General features: G+C 35.2%; 1 protein-coding gene across 1 annotated transcript; it reads right to left on the bottom strand.

The window, feature by feature from the left end:
- Nucleotides 1-16,168: 16,168 nt before the first annotated feature.
- LOC129218895 (2,3-bisphosphoglycerate-independent phosphoglycerate mutase-like) lies at nt 16,169-20,069 on the bottom strand. Its single transcript, XM_054853216.1, is given in 8 exon segments — nt 16,169-16,369; nt 16,372-16,608; nt 16,610-16,697; nt 18,697-18,756; nt 18,758-18,802; nt 18,804-18,973; nt 18,976-19,146; nt 20,049-20,069. Coding segments are annotated over 8 exon segments (993 nt in total).
- Nucleotides 20,070-25,675: the final 5,606 nt, after the last annotated feature.

Here is a 25,675-nt window from a genome sequence, read left to right as displayed (position 1 = left end):
ATTATGAAACTGATACAGGTAACACCTTTGACATGAAAATATGATTACAATTTGATGACTAAGACTGAACTGGTACTAGAGTTATAGGGCATTAAAGTTGGTCAAATATTGCATTTTCGCAAAGTTTAAAGCGAAATATTTCAAGAGGGACCGAGTGGAAAAAAATGAAATTAATACAAGTAGCACCTTTTTATGATATGAACCTGTGATTACAATTTGGTGACTGAGATTCAACTGAGTTACAGTGTTACAGTCAGAGTTACAGTGCATCAAAGTTGATATATTGCATTGCACATACACAAAGTTAAAAATTAATTCATAGATAAGCTTCACTTTCCAAACATTTAACAGCAACAAAAGTTCCTCTTCTTTAATAAACCAAATTCATGCAATAGAAATATGCACAAAAAATAAACAAATGAATAAATGAAATAAATGTTTAGCTCCTGTGTCCGAAACATTTAAGTATATACACATCATAGATCAATTGTTATTAATAATAACACAATTTTTGTGCTACAATTCATCATCTTTTGCTTAAGTTTGCTTCTGCATGTAAAATACCAAACACCCGGTTATCACATCCAGAGACTGGAGGCAGATGTTATCGTTGAGATGACATCTGCCTCCAGCTCGGTTATTCGCTCTTCCGGACTGATGAGTTCTCATAAGAAAGAAACTGCAGTCTCTGGATATGATAACCGGGCTGTCTGGTAGATTACATGTGGTTCTGACTTAGCTCTGGGTTAGGGGAGGTAACTTACTGCTGATAAATTTTCTTCTGACTTGAAATGTTTACTTGATTTTACTTGATGTTCCTAAGAACAGTAATCAGAGAAGAGACTTTTAGTTGAAATTGGTTGAATAGCTACTTATGCTTGAAACAAAACCTTTAAAAAAGCTTTTCAACTAATGTAATACATCTGCATTAATGCTTTTCTTTAAAATGTAGCTTTTTTTTTTAACTTGAAGTTATTTCTTTATATCGCAGACAGTGTGCTGTTATTGCAGATCATCTTTAGAATATTACTTTTAATATTAATTTAGTACATACATTTGCCTCCCCTGCCCCTAGAAGAGGTAAACGCATACTGTATGCATATTTCATCAAAATGAATAAATAAAATGAAAAATTGCATTTTGACATATTGAATTCAAATTATGCTTTTCGCAAAGACGAGCTGTGGACGAGCTGTTAGGACCCTACTCGTTGGGTTTCTTGCTCCTACTACTGGTTCTTGTTCCCGAAATCAACTTTATTTATATCCGACCCTCTCTATTTTACACAATCAACCTCTGCGAGAATGTTCCTCCTCCTGAGCGGTGGCGTAAACTCACATGATCCTGGTTCGGAAAATCAAAATATCCATCAACTACGTTCAAGTGAAGCAATTGGTTGATTGTTTAAAAACAGCACACATACCATGCCTATACTTTTCGGTAATACATTAATTTCATAAAAGCTAGGGGTACTTTGCTTGTCCTCCTCCCTGTATAATATTCATGTTATATATACTTGTCTAATTTGTTTTCATAATTTTAGATTATGGGAGAAAGAATTTCATGTTATTGTGTACAGATGCAGTTATAGAGGTTGCAGTCAAAAACTTTGTACCAGGCCGAAGTTAATTATTGTTGAACTTTGAAATGTAATTGAAATTATATATTAATACATATGAGTGTATGTGTATGTAACTTATTGTAAATAAAGTTAATGTATAAATTTTATGTGTCAGTTTCTCTAAAGAATTAAATACTAAGAAAAATGAACTATTTTTTTTTCCTTTCTTGGTATAAATTATAAAAGATAATGTTTTTTCAGTATGCTCTGTAAAAACATCTATGAAGCATTGTTCTTCTCAGAGAACACAAATAAAACAACTCACAATTTCTTACTTAATTGAATGTACCTGCATGACTCACTTTAATCAATGGAACCATTTTAAGTCCAATGTTTCAAACTATGAAAAGTAGTACCAACCTGCCTAAATCAGTAGAAAAGTTAGTATTCTTACGTTCTATGTAACTTATAAACTATGCAATAAGTACTTTATACTCTTCACTATTTAAAAATTTAGGTTTTGATTTTTTTTAAGTAATAAATTTCATGTGCATGTGTTGGAAAGATAAAATAGAATGGGTCATGTACAGAGGTTTCATATAAAAACAGTAGCATGTATATATAAAAGTAGAAAATTTTGTCGTTTCACTTTTTGTGCATTGCTAAAAATATTTCTGTTTTAACAACTACACTTGGTCTACATTCAATAGCAAAATAATAATACTTAGACAAAGTTGAGTTTTTGACAAAAAAAAAACCCTGTGTTTGACATGACATTTGTTACACTGTAAAAGTAGTTATAGATATTAAAACTGTTACATCTTGTTTTCAACGTAGTTTTGTTTTAAACTTTTTAATAACTTAATTTATTTGTAACAATTAGATACAATTAATTTTATCAATCAAAAAATCTTTCTGGGAACGGATTTATGAAATGTCTCTTTTCTTTTGAGTAAAAGTGAAACTAAGTTGATCAGCACTCAATAGTTAAGTATATTAATATCTAAGTATTTTGAATGGTGCTATTTACTTTTTTTTGTGTTCTTAATTTTTTCTCTAATATAAATATTCTCTGTTTATAGAGGAACTAATAGTTGCTTGATACAACCAAAGACATAAGTGTTAAAAACTTAAATACCAACTTTAATAGCTTTTGTAGCGGTTATCTCTAAATTCAGGATGTCTCAGAAAAAGTATGATGGGAAAGTTTTAGACAAAACAATATACCCCTGTTCAGCATCAATAGAGAGGATATTCTCCAGTTTTTAATTGATCCATTCCAAACTTAGAAATGGATAAGGTGTGCAAAAGGGTTTGAAATTAGTATTTTCACACTGTATGCATTGAGGAGAAAAGATTTAGAGTGGAAATAAATGTAAATGTTGAATAAAGATGCAAATTTTATTAAAGTTAGCAAATTAAACTAGAAAAATGTATGCATTGCCTTGCACTTTCAGCTTTAAAAATTTTAAGGAATAAATAGTCATTATTATTGTTAATATTCAATATACTGCTATTTCCAAAACTTTTTATCCTATACTAATAGTAGCTCTTTTATTCATCTCTCTCATTCTACAGATACGCAGCTTGTTGAATCAACATTCAGTTTGTTATTTTTTACTAAACATATATTTTTTTTTATCTAAAACGGTCAAAAAGTTTTCTTTAGTGTATGAAATCAAAGTACATTTTAAACTGAGAATCATTTGTTGTAGTAATTTTATAGTAAACACAATTTCTTTAGTCAGGTTTTTGGGCAGATAGGTGTTTAAAAGTAATAACTTAGAAATGTCCATTTACTTGATCTATAATTGCTGTTATTAAATTTTTGTCACATATTTTAAAGTGGTAGACAAGTTTAATGGTTTAAAAATCACAACTTTTACATTAATAGACAAGTTATTTAAATATCGACTCTTACTCAGGTACAGATCTGCATGCCCGCAGGTGGGGGGGGGGGGGGGGGGTGGCAAGGACGCAAGAAATTGGAATACTTTTTAAATAAACGAATACACTTAAACCTTCAACGTTGCAAACACATTTGGGACATTTCTGTAAAGTATCAGGATAATTAAAAAAAATTTATTTTGGAAAATCAGCAAATGTGAAATAATACATAGAATTACCTTAACATGAGCCACGAAAATGTCCGTTTCAAATAAAATTATTCAAAAACACCTTTAAATACATTATGAAAAGCAGCAAGACTAATCAAAGTGTAAAAAACGTAATAATCACATAAGAGTTACCTACATTTGCAAAAAAAAAAAAAAAAAAAAAACCTTACTATTGGATCCAGAAAGATGAATAAAACATATTCATCTTTCTGTATCTTTACATTTTTTTCACATCTTTACATTTTTTAATGTAATTTTTTTTTTATAATCCATTGATTTTGTAATGAACTTATACGTAAAATGAGGAAAAAGAAAAATCAGGAGTGAAGAATTTCAAACTCCCTCAAAAGCAAAATACGTCAAAAAAAGAAAAAACCTTTGTATGAAAATTAAAATAGCGAGGTAAAACATAAATAAATAATAATATTGAATTTAAAAAAAAGTGAAGAAAAGCTTCCATGTTTTTATTCAATTCTTATCGGGGGAGGGGGGATCAAAATTTATAGATCCAGGCCTGCTTTTACTCATAGTTATTAGGTAAAAGAGCTGTTATCGCTGCATTGAGCTAGTAAAATCAAGATGTTTATAAATCCCTTTTTTATAATTTTGAAAGATTGCAACTTTCAAAACTGTAATTTATTTACAGCTTTGGAATAAATTGAGAAAAAAAATAAACCCATTAAATCCAAAAAACATTGCTCAGAGTACATTGTGCTAACTCGCCTAAAATGGTAGACAGAAGCCACGTTTAGGATCAACCCTTCGTTTGAGAGCCTGGCAACCCTGTTCAACTTTTCCAAGAGAAAGTTGAATGAAAGTTTGAAGTTGAACGGGTAGGTTGAGCGAATTTCGTTACGTGTGACATGGCCTTTAGTCCCATTCCTTACTCTGACGACGTCAACAAATATCGCCTATAATCACGTTTTAAGAGCTAAGTTTCTAAAAATGTCCTTAGATGACCATCCAAAACTGTAATCCCCGTAATGTCACCAGAGACCGTCTGATATAGCGTTCTTAAGACTACAATTTCAAAAATTTCTCCAGGGGAGAACCCCCGGACCCCCTCTATCAGCTACGGGAAATTTTGAGTGCGTCACCTTTAAATATTTCCTGATTGCGCCAATGAAGTGTATGTGACCTAAAAATAAAAAGTTCATCCTGTCTTATTTATTTATTTTTTAAATGATGACTTATTCATTGAAGCCATTTCTAAGAATGTTGTTGTGGTATCTGTTTTGATGTTTTCCTCCTACCCTTTTTGTATACTTTAAATTACAGCCTTAATAAATATGTGGTTTTATTCTATAACTTTTTTTTGTTTAACAAATATTGACTCTTATTTAATGGACAATATATTTTTGAAAAGTTTAAACGTGGGGAGGAGTCGGCATTTTGCATTTTAGTCCGGGGCGAAACTGCTAGAGCAGGCCCTGCACAGAATACAAGAACAACTTCATCTAGAATTTATTTCAAATTGGGGGGGGGGGAGGCCTCGCAAAATTCATTCGCTCACTCTTAATGTTGCTGTTGCTACGCCACTGTATTTTTTAATGCTTAATCTTTTATATATGCCAAGAAATACATAGTTATTAAGAAACCTTATTTTTATTCTTAAAAAAAATCAATTTTTCCAATTTTTCCCAATTTTTCCCGAAAAAAACCCGGTAAAAAAACGTTTTTTTTCCACCACTTCAAAATTTCCGGAAATTTTACATCTCTAGGTAATACTGTCTTTCAATTTTCCTTTGCCAAACACAATTATGTGCTAGGATTTTCCATAGTAAAATTTTCAATTTCTAGCCTAATATTTTGTTTTCTTGATATACAAGCGTCTGTGGTCCCAGAAAAAGAACTTTGAACATTTTGAACGGATGTGATAATTTTCTGTGATACCATAGGTCTTATTTATTCCACTTCATTTTATTTTAAGTGTGCCTCCTTCATCTCTTGATCAATCTTTAGTTTACTTACGGTTTTTACGTTCAAAAATTTTGAACTTCTGGTGTGAGTATTCATCACAATACTTTGAATCTCTCTTTGCATTAAGCTGTTGTTGTTATTGTTTTTTTTTTTTTTTTTTCCAAATATATTTCGCCGACCCATGCATTTTTCTCCACTTAGCAATGATTTTCAGGACAATATTTTTCATCAAAAAAAATTACATATGGGAATGTTTCTGCGGTCCCTATGAAGCCATCCTATTTATTTATTTATTTTTTTCAACTGATGAAGAACCATGAAGCATGGTTTTGTATAACCAGGGCCGCCAAGAGACAGGGCGTGCACCATGTTAGTTTTGTTGCCGGTCCTCCCTCCCATTATGCTAATATTACTCTATGCACATTACTTTAATTTGAGCCGGGGAGGTCATTCCAAGCTTTTTTGCTTTCGACTTCGACATTTCTCGTCACGTGATCGGCTCTGACGTAAATATCTCGCAATCTGCTATTCCAAAGTCCCATCTCCCAGGTGTCGGCGAGCGGGCGAGTTTAAGAGAAGAGACGCGAAGGGGGGAGAGGATTTTTCGCCGGTTACGGGTAGCATGAGAGGCGCGCTGAGGCACGTGACTTCTTCGAACCAATGTTCTTTCAGCGCACGTAGTTTTTGTTTCGCTTCATCCGTGTACGATAAGGCGCGAACTTTGAAGAATCACTGAAAGGCCTGCAAATGGCTGCTTCAAAGTACACATTTTGTGTGACGAAGGATCACATTTAAATCATCTTAGATTTTCTTTAAGAAAATCCAAGCGTCCATAAGAATAAATTCTCATAGGAATTCACGAAAGAGGATAAAAAGAAAAAATGGGCCGAACTCGCCCATCTGTTAAACCCCGAGGGCTGCGGTGCTCAAAGCATTCTCAAATGGCAAAAGGTAAGTCATGTTTTATGCATATTTCTACATTACAGTGTCTAAAACAATTATAGAAGAGGGGGGGGGGGGAGCCAATACATAAATAAGTTGAAAATTAAACGTAAAATATGTTGATTTACAATATAGCACCATCGATATTAGTAACTTTAATCAATAGTAATAATAATAACCTTAAAAAATAATCATGATATTTAAAAAAAAAATCTTTACTATCATAAATGCAGACGAAGAAATATAAATTGTCCGTAATCGTGGATTGAATATATGTTGTTATTATTTTTGTCGTGTTTAATGAAGTGCAGAGTGCGAAAGGTTTAGATGCACCCGAAAGTCTTCATGAAAAAATTTGCCATTCAAATTGAATATATAAAAGACTAAAATGCAGGGGGTGTGCGCACCAAGGAGGAGGAGGGTTAAGTCATTTCGCTGAATGCACCATTGAAATTTTTAGGGGTGTTTTTTCATTTTGGGGGCTCTTGCTTTGGGAGAGGGGAGTCTTCGCGATATTTAGGGAGCCCTTGCTCTTAGGGGGGGGGCACCCCATGTAAAATGTAAAAGGCTTGTTGGGCTAATTGAGCTTTTGGGGATGAGAGCAGAACATAACAGAGTATAATCTTCCATATTATGATTGGTTATGTAAAAACCATGGGCTGCTGGGGATACCCCCCTTCCCCCTGTCAGTTGTAATTATAACAACAATCTCAGTTTCGAAGACATATTTCAGAGTTTTTTCTCTCTTATCTTTAAAAGTTATAATTTAATAAGTATATGCTAAATAAAAAATTTTATTTCTTCATTATTCCTATTTTCAAGACCCCATTTCTTCTAAATATTGTTTTTCAATTGTTCTTCAAAAAAGTACTTTTCTAGATTTCTTTTTTTAAAACAAACAACTTGTACATATGATAACATAATTCCATCTTTATTTTCAAGATTAAAAAGTTAAACCAGCAATCTTGGTTACAAGATGTATGCTCTTTTCTTTCAAATGCATCATATTATACAGTAGCCAACTTACAAATGCTTACAGTATAATCAAATACAGTATTTGTACAATATTGCTAATTTTGATGTCAGCGAAATAGAAAATCAAATTTTGGAATCAATTCCCCAGAATTACCAGCCTCGGTACTGTTTTGTAATTCGTTAATCAATATCAAATTTCAATGAAGAAAAATAAATTTTCTTACAAATTGAATTCAATTGAAATCTTATGAAAAGAACTCTACACCCTCTTTTGAAATAACAGTGGGTATTTTAAAGAATTTAGGGGGAAAAGGGGGAGGGTATTTTACAACAAAAGAACGCAGAAAAAAAAAACCTTCGTCAGTGGCGTGCCTAGCATGGGTCACATCCGGGGGGGGGGGCAGTAATTTGTGGTGTCACCCTTCCCCCCCCCCCTAAAAACGCAAAAACAGGGGATTGTAGTATTCTGTGTAAACATGAAATTCATACAATTTTCAGAAACAATTACTAGTACTTTTGTGTTATAACTAAATTTTAAGTGGGATAATGTATAGAAAACAAATAAAAATTATGAACGCTTTTCATATAATTTGCCCTAGACGTATTTGTGCTGGCCGTCGAGCTGTCAAAAAAAAAAAAAAAAAATAAATAAAAAGGCGTAGGAAATTTATAGCCCCTTAATTTTTTCAAATGCATTATCTCTTGAAAATAGGGGGCCCCCGATCCCTCCCCCCCCCCATCTTATTTCCTAAGTGATGGATTTGGTTAAAAGAAAATGAAATCAATGGAAATAATCAACCTTAGCCGAGAATGCATTTTTATTCATAAACTCACATCTTTTACATTGTGAAAAAGGAGCTCTTAATATCTCCGAAACACGTGTCTGCAATTTAATTCGGATGTTTGTGCATTATAATTTTGTTATTAGTTGGTTTAAGCCTTTTAAGCTTTGAAAACTTGTTGTAAAGCGAGAAATGTTGCATATATACCTATTTTATGTTTGCAGTTATAACCCCCCCCCCCCTCTGCATCCTGCGCCATTTTTAGGGTTGGACACATCCTAATTCGATTTCCTCGTGCAAATACCTTTCAAAAAAACTAACTCCCGTTTTTGCGTCACGAAAATGGAACGGAAAACCACTCCCCCCCCCCGGTACAGTTATGACCCCCCCCCCCCTTGCCACCACCATTTTTGCGTTAAAATGTTTGAAGCTTATATTTCCGCGGCCCTTACTTCGATATTAGATGTTCTTAAATTGTATTTTAAGATTACATTTTCTATTCAAATTTTACTGAAAAGATATTTTTTGTCACTATTATTTCAATTCTTCATTTATAATTACTATTTTAATTTTTTTAAACAATGAAAGTTTGCCTTTTTCTTCGTTTGTTGCATCGCTAAAATGAAATTGGCTGCCCCACTTCTGAAAAATTGCCCCCCCCCCCCCTTGGCGTCGGTCCTGCTAGCAAATGGCACGTATTCGAAGTAAAAAAGGAAGATAGTTAACATAGTCATTTAATACTTAAATGTAAGATAACGGTTTACACAACTAAGAAAAAAATAACTAAGAAAAATCCGAGAAAGTTTTATTCCCTCCTCTAGATGAAATATACAAAGAAATTTATTTGAATAGGGTGATTTGCCAGTGGTTGACCACCAGCTAGTAGTTGATCACTTGAGCACTAATATGTACAAACCAAGAATAAGCAAGTAGACATTTGTAATTTGATTGATGGAACTAATTTCTAGCGTTTCATGAAATATAATTTTTAGTTATAACTCGGGTTTTAATTGGAGGTTAGGACGGTACAGTCAGGGCCGGACTGGACCGTTAAAACAGCCCGGGCGATTATACAAAATCGGCCCTTAGCTCACTGGTAAATCTACTCCCCCCCCCTCCTTGTACAAAATCTTGCAAGTTTAAGGGTTTTTTTTTTAAATCGAAGGGGAGAAAAGAGCAATAAAACGAATGCAGGGTTATCGCAAGATCAAAAATTTAAGGAGTGAATAAGTTTGGCGGCCTCTCAATTTTTAACGCATTTTAACAAAGAGAGAGAGAGAAAGAGAGTTAGAAAGATTTCAGGTTCTAGTTTAAGAGGGTGTCATTACAAGATTGAAGTGTTAGCAATATAAACCTAATTGTAAGTGTAATATTTTCCTAGATGAAGTTTGGGCGCTTCTCCACCGGACAGTTTCCGAGATTGTAATTTCATAAACGCTGCTTTTGGTCAATCTTTTGTAGTGTTGAGGGGGGAGCGTGTGAGGGCTCTCGCACGGTAATATTTCGAAGTTGATACTTTAAAAACACCCGTGCATATTATCTTCCATTTTGATAGGGGGGAGTGGTCGGGAATCCATATCAGAAAATATTTTCGAAATTGTAGTTCTAAAAACGCATTTTCAGACGATCTTTGGTGGCGTTGGGGGAGAAGAGATTTGGAGGCTTTCTCCAGAAATGTTTCGAAACTGATTTATTAAAGGACCTCGAAATTGAATGGAGGAGTTTTCTGAGAGTTTCTTCCCGGAAATTTGCCGAAATTGCAGTTTTAGACTATCTTTGGTGTGTTCGTGAGAGGGGAGGTTTGGGGGCCCGACAATTTTTCGAACCTGAAGTTCCAAGAATGCAGTTGTAGATATCCAATGATGTTATGAGAAAGAAAAGGTTCAAGAGCTCTTCTCCAGAAACTCTTTTGAAGTGGTGACCTTAAACGAAAGTTTAGACGGTCTTCTATGATAGGGAGGACGGAGGGAGCGTTTCTAAAGGTTACGAGAGTGTGCTCTCTTGTAGGGGTTTCGAAATTGAAGTTCTAAATACGCAATTGTAGGTTTCAATAGTGGATTTGGGAATTCTTTCGAAGTCAAAATTTCAAATAATGATGGAAAGAGGGAGTTTCTATTCTTGTTTCTAGAAATTGAAAATCTTCATATTTGTTGGTTGCAATTGTGGAGTTTGGAAACTCTCCCCCGGATTGCTTCCAAATCAAAGTTTCAAAAACACACTTCTAGAGGCTACCTTTGGTGACATAAAATGAAGTAATAAAGGTTCAAGGAACCACTTGTTGGCTATCCTCACTTATTTATTCTAATTATGGTTAAAACTGTTTCAGAAAACCCACCCTTTTTTTTCGCCAAAACCATTGGACTGATTTGGTTGGTTTATACAGCTTAGTATTTTCATTTATTTAGAATACAAATTCGTCCAATAAAAATAACTTTTACCATTTTGAACTGATGGTGTACTTTGCAGTGATACTTTAAGTCTTTTTTCCACTTTTTTTTTTGTTAATGCTAAATATCATACCCCCTGAATCATTTAATTATTATTATTTTTTTTTTTTTTTGCATTCAAAAACTTAAAGCAACTGGTGTGCACATTCATTGCAATAATTTAAAACTCTAACACTGTATTTTAACGTTTTTTTCTATTTAAAACATATTTCGGCGGCTCCTGTGTTCTTTTCCATTTAGCTGTGATCGTGACGATATTTTAAGCAAGCAATTAAAGATGCAAATATGTCGGTGGCCCCTGTGAAGCTATTAATTTTATTTATCTATTCATTTTTTTCAACTAAAGCTTGCCACGTGTTTACACTATGTACTTTTTTTTTTTTGGTGGTTTTTTACATTTGGTGACCTTTAATAATATAATCTTAATAATACAGAATTTTGGATGATTTTATTTTAAGAATTCACTATCATTTAAAATTTTGCAGAATAAATACTTTTAGTTACTTTTATTCTATTTTAATTTTGTAATACTGCATAGGTCTTTTTTTGTGCATCGTTAAAATATAAATTAATGAAATTCTTGGGGAAAAAAGCGGGGGATTGCACCCTCTATACCCCTTTGAAGACGGCCCTGAAGTACACTCAGGGCCGACGGGAAGCCATGTCAGCCTAGTCGAAAACAAGGAGCCGGCCTCGCAATTGCAGTCGTATAAGTTTTAATGTGGATAAGGAACTGGAAAACCAACAGACAGAGGGAAAACCAACCTAGGGTTTCCAATCATGAATACAACGGGATCCCGCATGATATTTAGCTGAATTAATCCCACGGGATTTCTAATCCCGCAAATTTTTTCCATTCAGATATTTTCCAACTTTTGTCATAAAACGACATTTTCACAAGCATCATGTGTTTGAATCACCTTCCTCGTACGTCTGCAAGAAGAGGAAGAAAAACTGTCTCATGAGATGAAATGTGGATTCACCATTTAAGAAGACAAACAAAAATGGAGTACATTTTTCTGAAAATGAAATTGTACACTCATTCGAGGTCACAGTTTTTATATGGACAGTCAGCAATAGAGAAAATGCACATAATTTAAAACAGTTTTGAAAATCATCACTAAAGTTTAAAATCTTGGAAATTACACTTTAGAAAAAATAGGGAAAGTGTATTACTGATTGAAAAACCCGCTGGAGTAGCCTGAATGCAATGTTAGATCACTTCTGTAAGCTTCAGGAATACACTCAAAACCTTTAACTTAAAAAAGTGCTTAATATTTTTCTCCAAAGAAGAAAGCAATGAAAAACCTGATGTTATTTATGTATTCGGCATGACTTTAAAAGAAGCGACAAGAACTTGAATGAAACACAGGAGGACTCGCATGACAGTGCAGTAAATTAAACTGCTCAAATTTTTGAACGTGTCTTTAAAATGAAAGGTAAAATTAGTGAAGTTATGCAAAACATTTTCTGAGACTACGACTTGGTGAAAGAAAGCAGTACTTACCTTTGGTCTTTCCTTGCTGGAATGAATCAAATACACTGGCACAATGACAAACGTTAATTAAGTCACTTGGGCCATTCTCAATGCAAGTTAAATTGGATACAGCTAAACACGTACCCAATAGACATCGCTTTGGTCCTAAGTTTGCAGTTCTTGAACAAAAACCATGCTTCAAAAAGAAAAATCTACTTCAGAAGTTGATGAAATTACCGGGGATCTTTTGTTAAATGTCCGCAGTAATTTAATCTCAGTAAAACCAACTGCACTGGAGCCACAGCACGTGTTTTCATCAAGAGCATTATTTTTTGAGTAAAAATCCTTTTTCATTCCATAAGAGCAACGCTTTGTTAAGACGCGTTGGACTTTTTTAGGGCATGTTTCTGCTTGCGAAATGATAATTGCTAGTTATGATCTGACTTTGTAGTGCTCTGCAATTGGTGTACGGAATTCGTGAAAGCTACTAATTCTAGTAACAAAAGCAGTTCTTCATAAAAGGCACAACTTTTTCGATTTGATGTTAGTATTAAATTTTTAGAAAAATAAAATCAATCTCGAAATCCCGCGGGACTGGATTCGGCGCAGGATTGGAAACCCTAGTGCTCTCGGCAGCCTTGAGTTCGCCCAAAAAAATGCCTTGTGGCAACTTCTGATATTAAACCTACATCCAGTGGCTTGATTGCCACCCAAGCCCCTATTAAACGTAGGCCCAGTCAGCACCAAATTTGACGGTTCTTCAAACTATTAAGAGAGTGCTGCGGAAGAAAAAAAAAGTTTAACCCCAAATCGCAACCGGCCCCGCGACTTAAAGGCCCTTCGGGCGATCGCCCGACCGCCCGATTGCCCAGTCCGGCTCTGGGTACAGTTACATTTATGTCTGGAAAAAGTCACTTTTCTTACTAGTTAGAATTGTCATAAGATGAAAATTTTTAATCGTATTTCTCAAAATTTAACTTAATTGTACAGATTCATTTACTGAGATGTTGAGCCGCCATGTGTGTTTCAAGTTAATAAAAAATAATTGCTTTTAATAACCAACTATTTATGCTGGTATTAAGGGGTAGTCAATTACTGGTTGTCTAAAATGCAATCAATGCCCAGTCATTGACCAGAACGGTAAAGTAATGAACCTATACAAGGTGTTTCGTTTTAAGGGGTCACAGTACCTTTCAAACATTTTTTTTTTAAATTTAAGTAAATTTTATATTTCTTTGAAACCATAACATGCATACTTGTTTCGTTATCAATAATTTATTTTCAAAATGAAAAAATATTGCCTCCTTTTTTTAAAAATTCAAAAAATTGAGGAAAATCTTAATTTTTTAAAATCCCTAAGGTTTTTTTATTTTTGCACTAATTTAAAAAAAATGTTGTTTGCTAAACGATCACTATAATCATCTCTAAAAATCTATGCATTCATTTGCTTATGAGTTTATTAGAAAATTTTCTGTGATTAATTATGTAAAAAATCTAAGTTTTTTAATAAAAAAATTTGGTTTTTAAAGGTTTAACGTGCTCTAAAAACTTGATTAACTTATAAAATGCTTATCCAATGCACAGTTTTGTCAAATATGTTATCCCAATTGCAAAAAGTATTACTTTAAAGCTGTATCTTTAATAGAAAAAAATCCTTAAGGATTCTAATAACATGAAAACACAAAAAAAAAAAACCATCATCGAGAAAAAGCAATTTAAAGTTTTGCTTTTGCATAAGAACACGTAGCGAGCATGGCCTGAAACCACTCATAACATTTTAAACATTTGAACTAAAGCAATGAAACTTTCCCCCTTTGTTCAGAATAGTTTTTAGTTTTGAAATAAGCAATGAAAATTTTTTTGATCGTTTCATCATTTTTGAGGTACTGTAACCCCTTAACCTACAAGACCTTTAGTTTCGCTACTGTTAGTCCTAGATGTATACTTCCAATTGCAAAAATGTTCAAAATCAGACGCAGGGATAAGGTATTGAAAGTTTGAAGTGAAAATAAAAGTGAGTCAAAAAATACAAAATTAAACTTTTTATACGGGCCCAATGTCCCTTAACTTATATTTAGGGAAATAATCTCCATTAAAAAATAATTCCAACACAAACAGTTTGAAGTTAGTATGACCAATGTTCACCGAGATATGAAACGCAGCGTTTTTTGACTTACACCACTTTTCACTCGCCGTCAGTAACACCTTTTGGGGGAAAATATAGTGGTAAACAAGTGTTTTTAAAATTACCTGTGTGCATATAGGAGTGATTTTTCAAATTATTCGAGGTTTTTGTGCACGCGTATTTGTGTTTATGCATATCACAGCATAACATTTGCATTTGTTTTTGAATAGCAATGCAAAATATAAATACCTTGTTTTTCTTATTTTGACGACCTGTCATTCTTCTGAACGAGCGATGAGATCCAAACTCATCTTTTGTATGGTCCCTTAAAACTTTAAACTGGAATATCTCCTTGAGTTTTGGTCGCACAAATGTCATTTTTTTGGATTAGTAATATCTTTCAATGGCGATTATTTCTCTAAATATTAGTTAGGGGACCTAGGACCCGTATAAAATGTTAAATTTCGTATTTTTTCACTCATTTTTATTTTTGCTTCAAACTTTCAATATCTTAACTCTGCATCTGATTTTGAACATTTTTGCAATTGGAAGTATACATCTAGGACTAACGGTTGCGAAAATAAAGGTCTTGCAGGTTAAAACGGAACACCCTGTATATGTTCAGTAAAATACCGCCCAATAGCATGGGGGGAAACAGAAATACATGAAATAAACAACCAGCTCAGTCATTTCCAGGGTTTTCCATCTCCAGCTCAGTCACTTTCCTACGCCGGGCTGATGAGTGCTAATAAGCACGAAACTGCAGTCCTCGGCTGGAAATGACTGAGCTAGCTGTTTATTTCATGTAACCCTGTATATGGTTTTAAGGTGTTTTTTCTTCTGCTTAAGATAAAAAAAAATATAAAATTTTATCCATAAAAAAATTATTACCAGTAACTGGGGCCAGGCCTATGGAGAGGATCAGCACGGAATTGGAATAGTGTAGATTCGAGAGAGTGAAATTATGAGAAAGAAGCTTGGCGCTAAAACTGACATGTGCATTACTACTGATCAATATTATATGTATAAAATACTGGTGCAAAAAATGAACTTTACCTACATATGAAATCCCAGCGTTAATACGCTGAACCAATAAAACCAAAATTTTAGGTATGATATTTGAATATATGTGCATGATACTGTGAGGATTTTAAACAGCACAATACTCATGGTTATAGCAATAAAATTTCGAATTGCAGCCCCCACTTTTTTGCGCAAATTGATCTGCATATTGAAAAACCTCGAATGAGGTTGGAACGAGTGGAGTGTCCGAGTATGACAAAAATTGTAGGTTTAAAGCATTTGCGAATATGATAATTTTTAGTCCTAGTGGCAATGTAAGAGAAGAGGATTTTCGAAGTACTTTTCATAACTTACTTGGTTAGACAGCAGTAGAAGTAAAACCAATCACTAAACACCACTTGCAAATCATTGCCTGAGAAAAAAGCAGTGAAAATACAGAGTGAAAAGAGTTTCTTTAATTGACGCTCGAATTTGCCAACGAGCAAATTTCGTCACACGCCGATCGTTCCACTGCCATTTGTAGTTTTTCAATACGCTGATCACTTTGCGTCAAAAAAGTGTGTTTTTTTTTAAATTTGATATTCATTCACTGTAACCTTAACCTTGATCACTGTATGCTGTTTAAAATCATCACAATTTCGAGCGTATACCTTCAAGTAACCGTATCTAAAATTTTAGTTCAATTGCTTCAGTAGTTAGGTCGCTATGGCTGCGTAGGTACATAAGGAAAGTTACTTATCGTCTCCCTTGATTATATTATTAAATATGACATTTATAATTGGTATTTAGTAGTGATGTTTTAATATTTAGTCATTATTCTTGCACCTATGGTCTCTAGATTCGGGTACTGCGTTGGTTCACATTGTCCTAAAATGTCTTTGGTCTCGGCACAATGCAACTGAGGGTGAACTTTTCGGGATGCCCACTCGGAAAGCACATTAACGGGAACAGTAGGCGGGTACAGCATACTGAATGGAAATTCCTTTTTATACTGGGTCATTATGTATATATCTTCAGATTCCGAGCTACTTTGCTTGTCTCGAACTCTCGTTTTATGCCGAAAGCGGAAGATATCTGCCGGACTCTGTCAGCGCGATAGTTGATGAATATGAGAGTATCATTGTCCTGGATCATATCATTTTCATATACAATAATAGGCTTCAACAATTCATCTGTTTGAGGATCTTTACTGTCAGATTATCGTTTTTCTATCAATTCAACTTCAAATGGGTTAGTTTTTTTCTCCAAGACCTTGTACAAGCCCATCATATGAAAGCTTTATTCTTTCATATCTATTATCACGATCCATGGCATTATAACACATCAATGATGGATTTCACCTGAAGCAAAGCACAATTGCTGCCTTTGTGGATTTTACATCGGCTTTTGACCGCGTGTGGAGAAGATTGCTCCTTAAAAAACTTTCTAACTCTAAAGTTTTGGACTATCTCTTTAAATGGATTCGTGACTTCCTATCACAGTGGTTCCTAAATATCAAATTTCGAAATTCTCGTTCTGGTTACGGACAAACCAGGAAGACCTTCCTCAAGGCTGAGTTTTAAGTCCAGCTCTATTTAATATCATGATAGATGACTTATAAAGCTTCCTTGACAAAGTTGTTCCTGAGATTAATTCACTGCTATATGTTGATGACCTCGTCATATGGTCAACTATCTCTGATATCCTTGCTTTGGAAAAAAAATAATAAAGCCCTTTAGGCATGGACCCTAGAAAACGAGTTCAAGATAAATTCTGAAGACAACTTTTGAACTTTTCACTTTGAGCACAAAGAAGCACTACATCAGTTTGATCTATAGTGATACATATTTGAACAGGACTGATTGTGCTACTTACTTGGGTATGGCATTAGACTTTAAGCTACACTGGACTAAATACATTCATCTAGTGGTCGAAAGGGTGACGAGTAGATTTAACTTGCTGAAAAGAATTGCTGGGGTAAAAATGGGGAGCTTCCCAGAGCGTTCTTATCTCCACCTTTAATTCATACATTAAACCAGTTTTTGGTTACGGTGCTGGAACTCCTTATCACCGCTTCTGATAGTGCTCTAGATAAACTAGACGTTACACAAAACAAGGCATTAAGACTCATTACTGGTGCTGCAAAATCAACCCCTATTGCTGCTATGGACTTGCAAACTGCGACTTATTGTTTGTCAGATAGACGGACCTACAGTGCTTTATCCCTAGGTGAGAGATTGCTCAGAAAAGAGGGTTTTTAGAACAGCTACATCCCTCCTCAGATCAGACTCAAAACACAACATCCTTTCTTATTTCAGTTTCACCGACTTGCTACAGACCTCGATGTCTCGAGCATCAGACAGCCCAGTTTTAGACTGTCTATTTTCCCTGGTACTTTAAATTACGCTACTGCTAATTTGGACTTGGTGCAGCCTCTACGTAAACATTCTTCTTCACAGGCTGAGTTAAGGGCTATTCATGAAAGGTATCCATTTCAATATTGGTTTCACGTATATACCGATAGATTTGCCACAGCCTCCTCAGGTAGGGCTGGTGCTGGCGCTTTTTCCAAATTTTTCAGCCTAAAGGAACCTCTTAGTGCTGATCAAATAATTTTGACGGTGAAATCTTTGCAATTTATCTGTCTTTTAGGGATGTCACTGAGATCACTTGCCAAAAAATTGTCATTTTTGTTGAATCTCAAGCTGCACCACAGTCAATTACAGACTATAACCTTTTCCCGACAGAGACTGAGTTTAAATGTAAACTCATTATAAATTCACTTCTTCATTCCGGTAAAGACGTTGTGCTCCATTGGATACCAAGCCACTGCGGCATCCATGGCAACGAGCAAGCTGACTTATTAGCTAAAGAGGCTTCAACATTAAATCCACCTTGTCTCCTGATCCCTCTTCAAAATTCCAAGCGACATCTTGGGAGCAATATCGGGCTCAAAAGAATTTCCTCTCTCCGGTGACATTGCCAGCGGAAAATCTTGGGTGTGTCTTCTTGAAGACCAAACAGGACTGCAACTTTCTCTCCTCCCTAGAGTTGAAGGGGTTACATCTTTTTGTGTCATTACTGGTCACGATTACTGACAAGCCCATCTTTTTAAAATCGAACTGGCCAATTCTCCACTGTGCCCAATATGTGAAGGGACTATGCAAATGCCGGAGGAGAATCTTTTTGATTGCCCCGTTCTTCTCGACGTGCTCAAGGATGTCGTGTTCAAAGAGCTTTCCCACTACACTACTGCATCACTGTTGTATTGGACTGCAAGGCGCCTTATGTGCGAGAGGACGTTGGCGGGTGTAATTAAAAAAAAATGGCATAATAACGCCCTGTTATATGGTGCTTAAACTACCATATTCAAGTTCTTTTACTTTATCAAGGACTTGCTGCACATAAAACTGCACTTGTAGGAGCGGTATCTCTGCTATCACCGAAGAAATGAATAAGTTTTGGAAACTTTCTGATCCTTAGCAGCTTCCAGAAGAGCAAATCGGTGTTGAATATGAGCATGAACACCTCCATTGCTAATCAAGCCCAACAAGTGAAGTTTACCATTGGTGAATTTAACATTGCTGGTGCATTGTAAAAAGTTGGGATTTTCAGCAATTTTTTTTTGCTTTCCACATCCATGTTTATACGAACGACATCTTGATACATTACTCGTAAACAACCAATATTCATGTGACCTGCCTCACTATTGCCCATTAAACCGTCTGGTAGTCCAATGAAAAGTCCAGAAGCATTCAAAGTAACATACTGACTCGGCGATTTTATTAATTTTGTGAACTGTAGTTCATCGCGGGGGAAGATGTTTGTACGCGTTCACTGAGAGGGTGCTGCCACATCCCTTGCGGTCTCTCGCGACTCAACTTTGATCCTCCTGGGTGTTGGTTTTTTCCTCTGTAACGAGGAAGGTGTTGTTCTTAGCCGCTGAGGCGGAATGTGTGTGGTTCCCAAAAGAATAAATAATACACTCCTGTTTGTGAAAATTGCAACCCCACGAAGGACTTACGCGAGTGAGCTGAAAATTGCAGGAAATGTAAAGTAGGGCATGATATGCAAATGATTATAATTGCAGACCGATAGCGCATGCTGAGCAGCGCCCTCTGAACGGCGGATCGAACCGAATATAAAAAGACGACTGTAGCAAAGCGTGTATGATTATCGGTGGTTATATGCTAGAGTAAACGTTAACTGAATCTTTACTATGCCTCTTCGACGAAAGAAAGCGAAATTTGAGCAAATTTCGGAGTTTGAACGGGGCAAAATCGTCGGCCTTCGTGAAGCTTGATTGTCTTATTGTGCAGTAGCCGCTCGTGTGCAGCCAACAGCAGCACAATCATGCGTGTTTAGAAAAGTGGACGGACGAGGGTCGGACAGCTCGGAAATCCGGGAATGGACCCCGAAATGTGACGTCAGCTCGCGATGACAGACACCTGATGCGTATGGCGCTGACGAACCGCACAGCTTCTTCTAGACAATTGGCAGCACGGTGGTCAACAGCTACATATGTTTCATTGTGTGCTTCATCAATTCGGAGACGTCTGCTGCAGCGTGGGCTGCGCGCAAGGATTCCTTTATACAGGATTCCTCTCACGCAAAACAATCGCCGCCTGCGGCTACAATGGGCCAATGTGCGTAGGAACTGGCATGCTGATTGCCAACAGGTCGTCTTTTCTGACGAATACTGCTTCAATTTGTGGTACCATGATGGCCAAATTCGTGTCAGGCGCTATGCTGGTGAACGACACATTCCGGAGTGCATTATCGAACGCCACAGTGGACGAACACCTGGAGTTGTGGTCTGAGGTGCCATAGCATATCATGGACGATCACAATTGCTACGAATTGTGGACAATTTGAACATTACCCGATACATAAACGAAGTTTTACAGCCCCAAGCTATTCCTTTCCTGCAAGGGTTGCCAGGGGCTGTATTCCAGCAGGATAATGCCCGTCCACATGTCGCCAGGACTGTCAAATCCTACCTTGATTCGCAGCAGGTACAGCTTCTTCCTTAGCCTGCATATTCCCCGAATATGTCACCGATTGACCATGTGTGGGATTTCGTTGGGCGGTGTCTCGCTCGTGATCCTCGTCCTGTTGCTTCGACAGACGAACTTTGATTGCACATACAAGCAATATGGAATACTCTTCCGCAGGCAGATAATGAAACTTTGTTTCACTCCATGCCGAGTCGTGTAGCAGCTCTTATTGCGGCGCGTGGTGGCCACACAAAATACTAATTTTTATTTTTTTTATATATTTTTTTTATTGTTTGTTTGGTTTGAAAATGTAAGCATTTTTTGTACTATTACCACTCAACTGTGTACTAAATTTCATTCAACTATGATGCATCCTTCATAGTTGCTTCCTTCATAGTGTTGCAATTTTCACGAACAGGAGTTTATGTTCATGTATCTAAGTTCCAAAAATATATTTATTGACTAATGCTCTTCCAACATTCATTGCTTCGTGAAGATTTTCACCTTATAATATTATGAATCAGTAATCAATATTGGCAAAGCTCAATTATTCTTATAAATCTAAACATTTAACAACCACTAATCAGTGAAGCATTTAGTAATAAACTAACTTTAAAAAAAAATCTATTTTGTGCATTTTAGTGAGTAGTTTGGGTCTCTTTACGCTTTATTGCATAATAAATGTGCAATAAAGCGTAACGTAATTTGCATTTAGTTTTAATAGTTAAAAAGACTAAAGTGTAAATCTTTTAAAAAAAAATTTTAAATCGAAACTTTCTCTTCGCTGGAAATAATTAAAAAAAATTCCGGATGTGTTCAAACTCCCCGCCCCCCCCCCCCCCCACTTCCCAAAAAAGACCCACCTTATTCACGGGAATAAACACTTGTTTTCCACACCAAATTCCAGCTAATTTCAGCCCAATTTTATGAAAGTTGGGACAGTAACACACGAGCGGGAAAGCACGCAGATCTGCCCGCGCGGGAGTTTTCAGTGGTATAACACAACGATGCGGGAAAACACACAGTATAAACAAGATTGTTTCTTATTATTTTCGTTCTTCTGCTTGATATGGAACGCGCAAAAGGTTTTCGCAATCGCTGCTCCATGTTTCTTGGGGAAATCTTTAAAAAAAAAGTCTAATTAGTCACATCTATTAGAGCAAAAAAGAAAAAGAAAAAAAAAACAACAACAGCATTTTGATGTAGTTTTTCATAAACTACAAAATAAACTAAGTAACTTTTAAGTTGGGGAATAAGGGGCAAAGTGAAATGGTGAAATATTTACTCTACTTTTAGTGCCACCTATCGAGTAATGTTTTTACCATGTAGTAACACATGTAGTCTATTCGCCAAGAAAAAATTACCTTAATCAAAAAATATGATGATAGAATCAATTTTCAAAAATTGATACTCATATTTTAGAGTCTGGTGGGGTAAAGTAGTCATGCTTCAAATAAAGGGCTATAGCTTGGAAAAAAATGTTCGAAAGAATCTGAAAATTTTATTTTAGGGTAAGGCAGTTAGAAACTATATTTTGAATACAAAATTTTACAACTGGCAAAATTTCATTTGGTAAAAAAAATATTTTGTGTGAGCCCGAAACTTTTGTAAATCTAAACACCTATTTTAACTTCCTTGGGAAATTTTGTTTGTTTGAATTATAAACAGATTGACTGCGCAGGAAGCTTCCTACATGTATCAAGAACTCTCACTCATTAGCAGTTAGCTGAATCTATTTGGGATAATTTTTTAGTTCAATTCAAGTAAGATGGGGTAAAGTGGTCATAATATTAGGCTTAAACGAATATTGTTCTTCTAAAGTCACTTAATATTTAAGTATAGGGCAGATATAAATTAAATATTTATTTCGCTTAATATGTATTGCTTTTACAGTAAACAGGGTTAAATATACGAGTATATGCGTATGCATACGCATATACTCGTGAAAGCACGTATATATATACGTATTCACATAAATGCACCGATAAATACGTATATGGGTATCTGCAAGTATTTTTTTTTATCTATACAGATATACAGGGTGATTATAATTAAAGTTCCACTTTATTGTCGAAGAAGGGGGGAACTTGATGGCAGAAGAAAAATAAATAGTTGGAATTTTTAGCAATAGATGGAGCTGTAACCATCATATTTAATAGTGGTCGACTACAAATGACAAATAAATCAAAAAATATTACCTAAGGTGTAAACTATACGTTGAAACACCGTACTACTCAGCGTGCACGAGGGTATTGGTGTGATACTGTTAGTTAAGTAAGCCCATCCAGCAAGGAAAGATCATATCACATCGGATGGGAAGAATTAGTTTTTAATTGTACTGAGGCCGAAAATCGCATAAAAAGCATCAGTAAAAATCAAATCGGTCTTAACTTTTTGTGAGACTGGCGCAAAAGATGTTAATGTAATGTACCCCGTTTTCTGCAACAAGTTGAAATCGAGAAACGACTCCTTCAATCAGTCATGTTCTACGACTGATTGAAGTGTTTCCGGGGTCACGTTTAGAATGTGCTGCGCAATGCATGCCTTCTGCTCAGCAAAGTTTGCAATCGGAGCACCGAACACAACAGCTTTCAGATAGCCCCATGTGCAGAAGTCACACGGGTTAAGATCAGTGATCGGGACGATCAGGTCTTTCATTGAGCCTGTCATAGTGAACTTCTTAGATGCAAAATGAGAAAAAAAAAAAAAACGTGTATTTGGCGTTTTTATAACAACTTCAATGAGTCGGGCGCATGATAGGTGTTTTGATTTACATATTCTGACACTTGCAGCGCCATCTATTGCTAAAAATTCCAACTATTTATTTTTCTTTTGTCATACGTTTTCCCCCTTCTCCGATAATATTCCATTGAAATTTGAGGTCATTCTAACCAGTGGTTTTATTTTTATAGCGTTTTGAAAGTGGAACTTTAATTATAATCACCCTGTATATTCGACTACACACGTATATACTCACTTATGCTCGTTTTTTTAAAACACTTATATACTCTGCTAGGCACGAATATACGCGTACATATTCGAGTAGACACTTACATACAAGCATATGATATACATGTTTTTTGGGTGAGTTTAAACTCTGTTAGAGGGGAGGATAAGAAGCAAGAACCATAAGAAACATATGGTTACAAACACAACGCTGACGCGCTACATGCACGCAAAGCCAGAAACTGATGGATGCAAAACCGGTCACAAATTTATTACACAAAGACAATTTTACACAACATATTAGGTCTTAAGAAAGTTTTAAAGCGACTGATGAAATCTGCGGACTGCAGCTGTAATACATGCGTCGCAAGCACTCTCTGTCGCAATAACGAGACTTTTGAAAAACTTTTATCAGTCGCTGCGCCTTTGTTGCGACGCGTATATTAGAGCTACTACAGACAGTAATTTTTAACAACTGCTCTAAATATTTCTTAAAAACTAAAATGTTGAGCAAAATCATCTTTGTGTAACAAATTTGTGACCTGTTTTTCATTCATCAGTATCTGGCTTTGTGTGCATGTAGTGCGTCAGCGACTATAAGTTCCTTATGATTCTTTGCTTCTTATCCTCCCCTCTCACACTCCTTAGATTTTTGTCCAAGAGCTTGGATTCCCTCTGTAAGCATACATGTATATTAGCGGATATACTCGTGTATACATACGTGTACTGGTATATACACGTAAATGTACGTAGATACGTCTATACAGGAATATAATCGTGCTTACACCTAAACATACGTATATACTCGTGCTTCTATACATATATACGTGAGTCAACAACAACAAAGTACAAACACGCACTGGATGTATCCACGAACTAACTCGTGTATACCAGTATATGTATGTATGTACACTTATGTATACGTATATACGTCTACTATACACGTTTATACTCAGGTAGGCACGTATATACTCGAGATACAAGTGCATACACGCATATGATGTTGGTTTATACGCGTATATACTCGTATATACACGTGACACGTATATACTCGTGTAGACAAGTAAACACTCCTATAGGTAATCATGTATACAGGATTGTATACTCATGTATACACGTATATACTTGAGTAGACTCGTGCATTCATGTATCTGATATATACATGTATCTACTCATATATGAACGTGTTTACTCATGTTTACACGACACGTATATACTCGTGTATACCCGCACTCGTGCATATACTTGTAACTATAAAAATAACCAAAATATACAAATATTAGGGTTATTTGTAACGGTTTTGCATCTATTTTAAACTATGACCACTTTCCCCCACTCCATGGGGTAAAGTGGTCATAAATACATAGGGAAATGAAAGTGTTATAAAACTACTTAAATCAATATTTTTGCCCTGAAATTCAATGTACCGTGTTCTTTTATAATGCAATGTAAAAATGCAACAAAAAAAGTTGAAGTGTTTAAAGAATTTATTGTATTTATTATCCACCTCTAAGTTCAAAACCTACGATTTTATGACCACTTTACCCCACCAGACCCGAATATTTTGTTGTAAGTCAAAACTTATTTTTGTAATTATTAAATAACAAAGTGCCTTTCATTAGCATTAAAAATATTTAAATACAGTAGTACATCCTTTAAGGGACACTTTTTCTGGTCCCATTCCCTTTGAATAGGAACCTCCATTTGCCTCTTACTAAGGTACACTCTATTTAAGAGACAGTAACAAAGTAAAATTACAAAAAGAAAAAGGATAAATGCAGTAGAAATATCGATTTTATTGAAATTCAAGATTACTTTTTGTCCAAAATTTGACTGGTAAAAGTTTGTACTGACATTAACATGCAAATAAACAAATATGTATTTTAAAAATGTTGCTAAGAACTACATTCATACTTTCCCCTCTCATCAATTTCTTTATATGGGTTCAGCCCCGACTGATAGTGTGCCGCCTATGACAAGTTTTCTATAGAAAACTTCAAATGTGATCACATTGTTTTTTTGCATTTTAATTACATGGCATCAAACAAATTCATGTAAATCATTAGTTCAAAATTGAAATCAATGAAAATAACTTACAAAACTTTGATCCTACAAAATATTTAATAAAAGTTTAATTTTTTTTCTCAGTTTGAATAATTCTGAATTTTGTTTCAGTATATAGGAAGCATTTCTTATATTTATCTTCTTAAATGCTATTAGTTTCAATCTATTATGAACTTATACTGACTTAAGCACACAGCATGCATCAATTCACCTACCTCCAAAGAAAGGACACCTCTTTTTAAGGGACAAGTTGTATGGTCCTCCTACTGTCCCTTATTTAGAGGTTCTACTGTATTAAGCTTATTAGTATTTTAAATGTT

Source organism: Uloborus diversus, chromosome 3 (assembly GCF_026930045.1).
Source record: "Uloborus diversus isolate 005 chromosome 3, Udiv.v.3.1, whole genome shotgun sequence".
Classification (NCBI taxonomy): Eukaryota; Metazoa; Arthropoda; class Arachnida; order Araneae; family Uloboridae; genus Uloborus; species Uloborus diversus.
The sequence above is the reverse complement of the archived record's forward strand: the minus strand, read 5'-3'. Positions and strand labels throughout refer to the sequence as shown.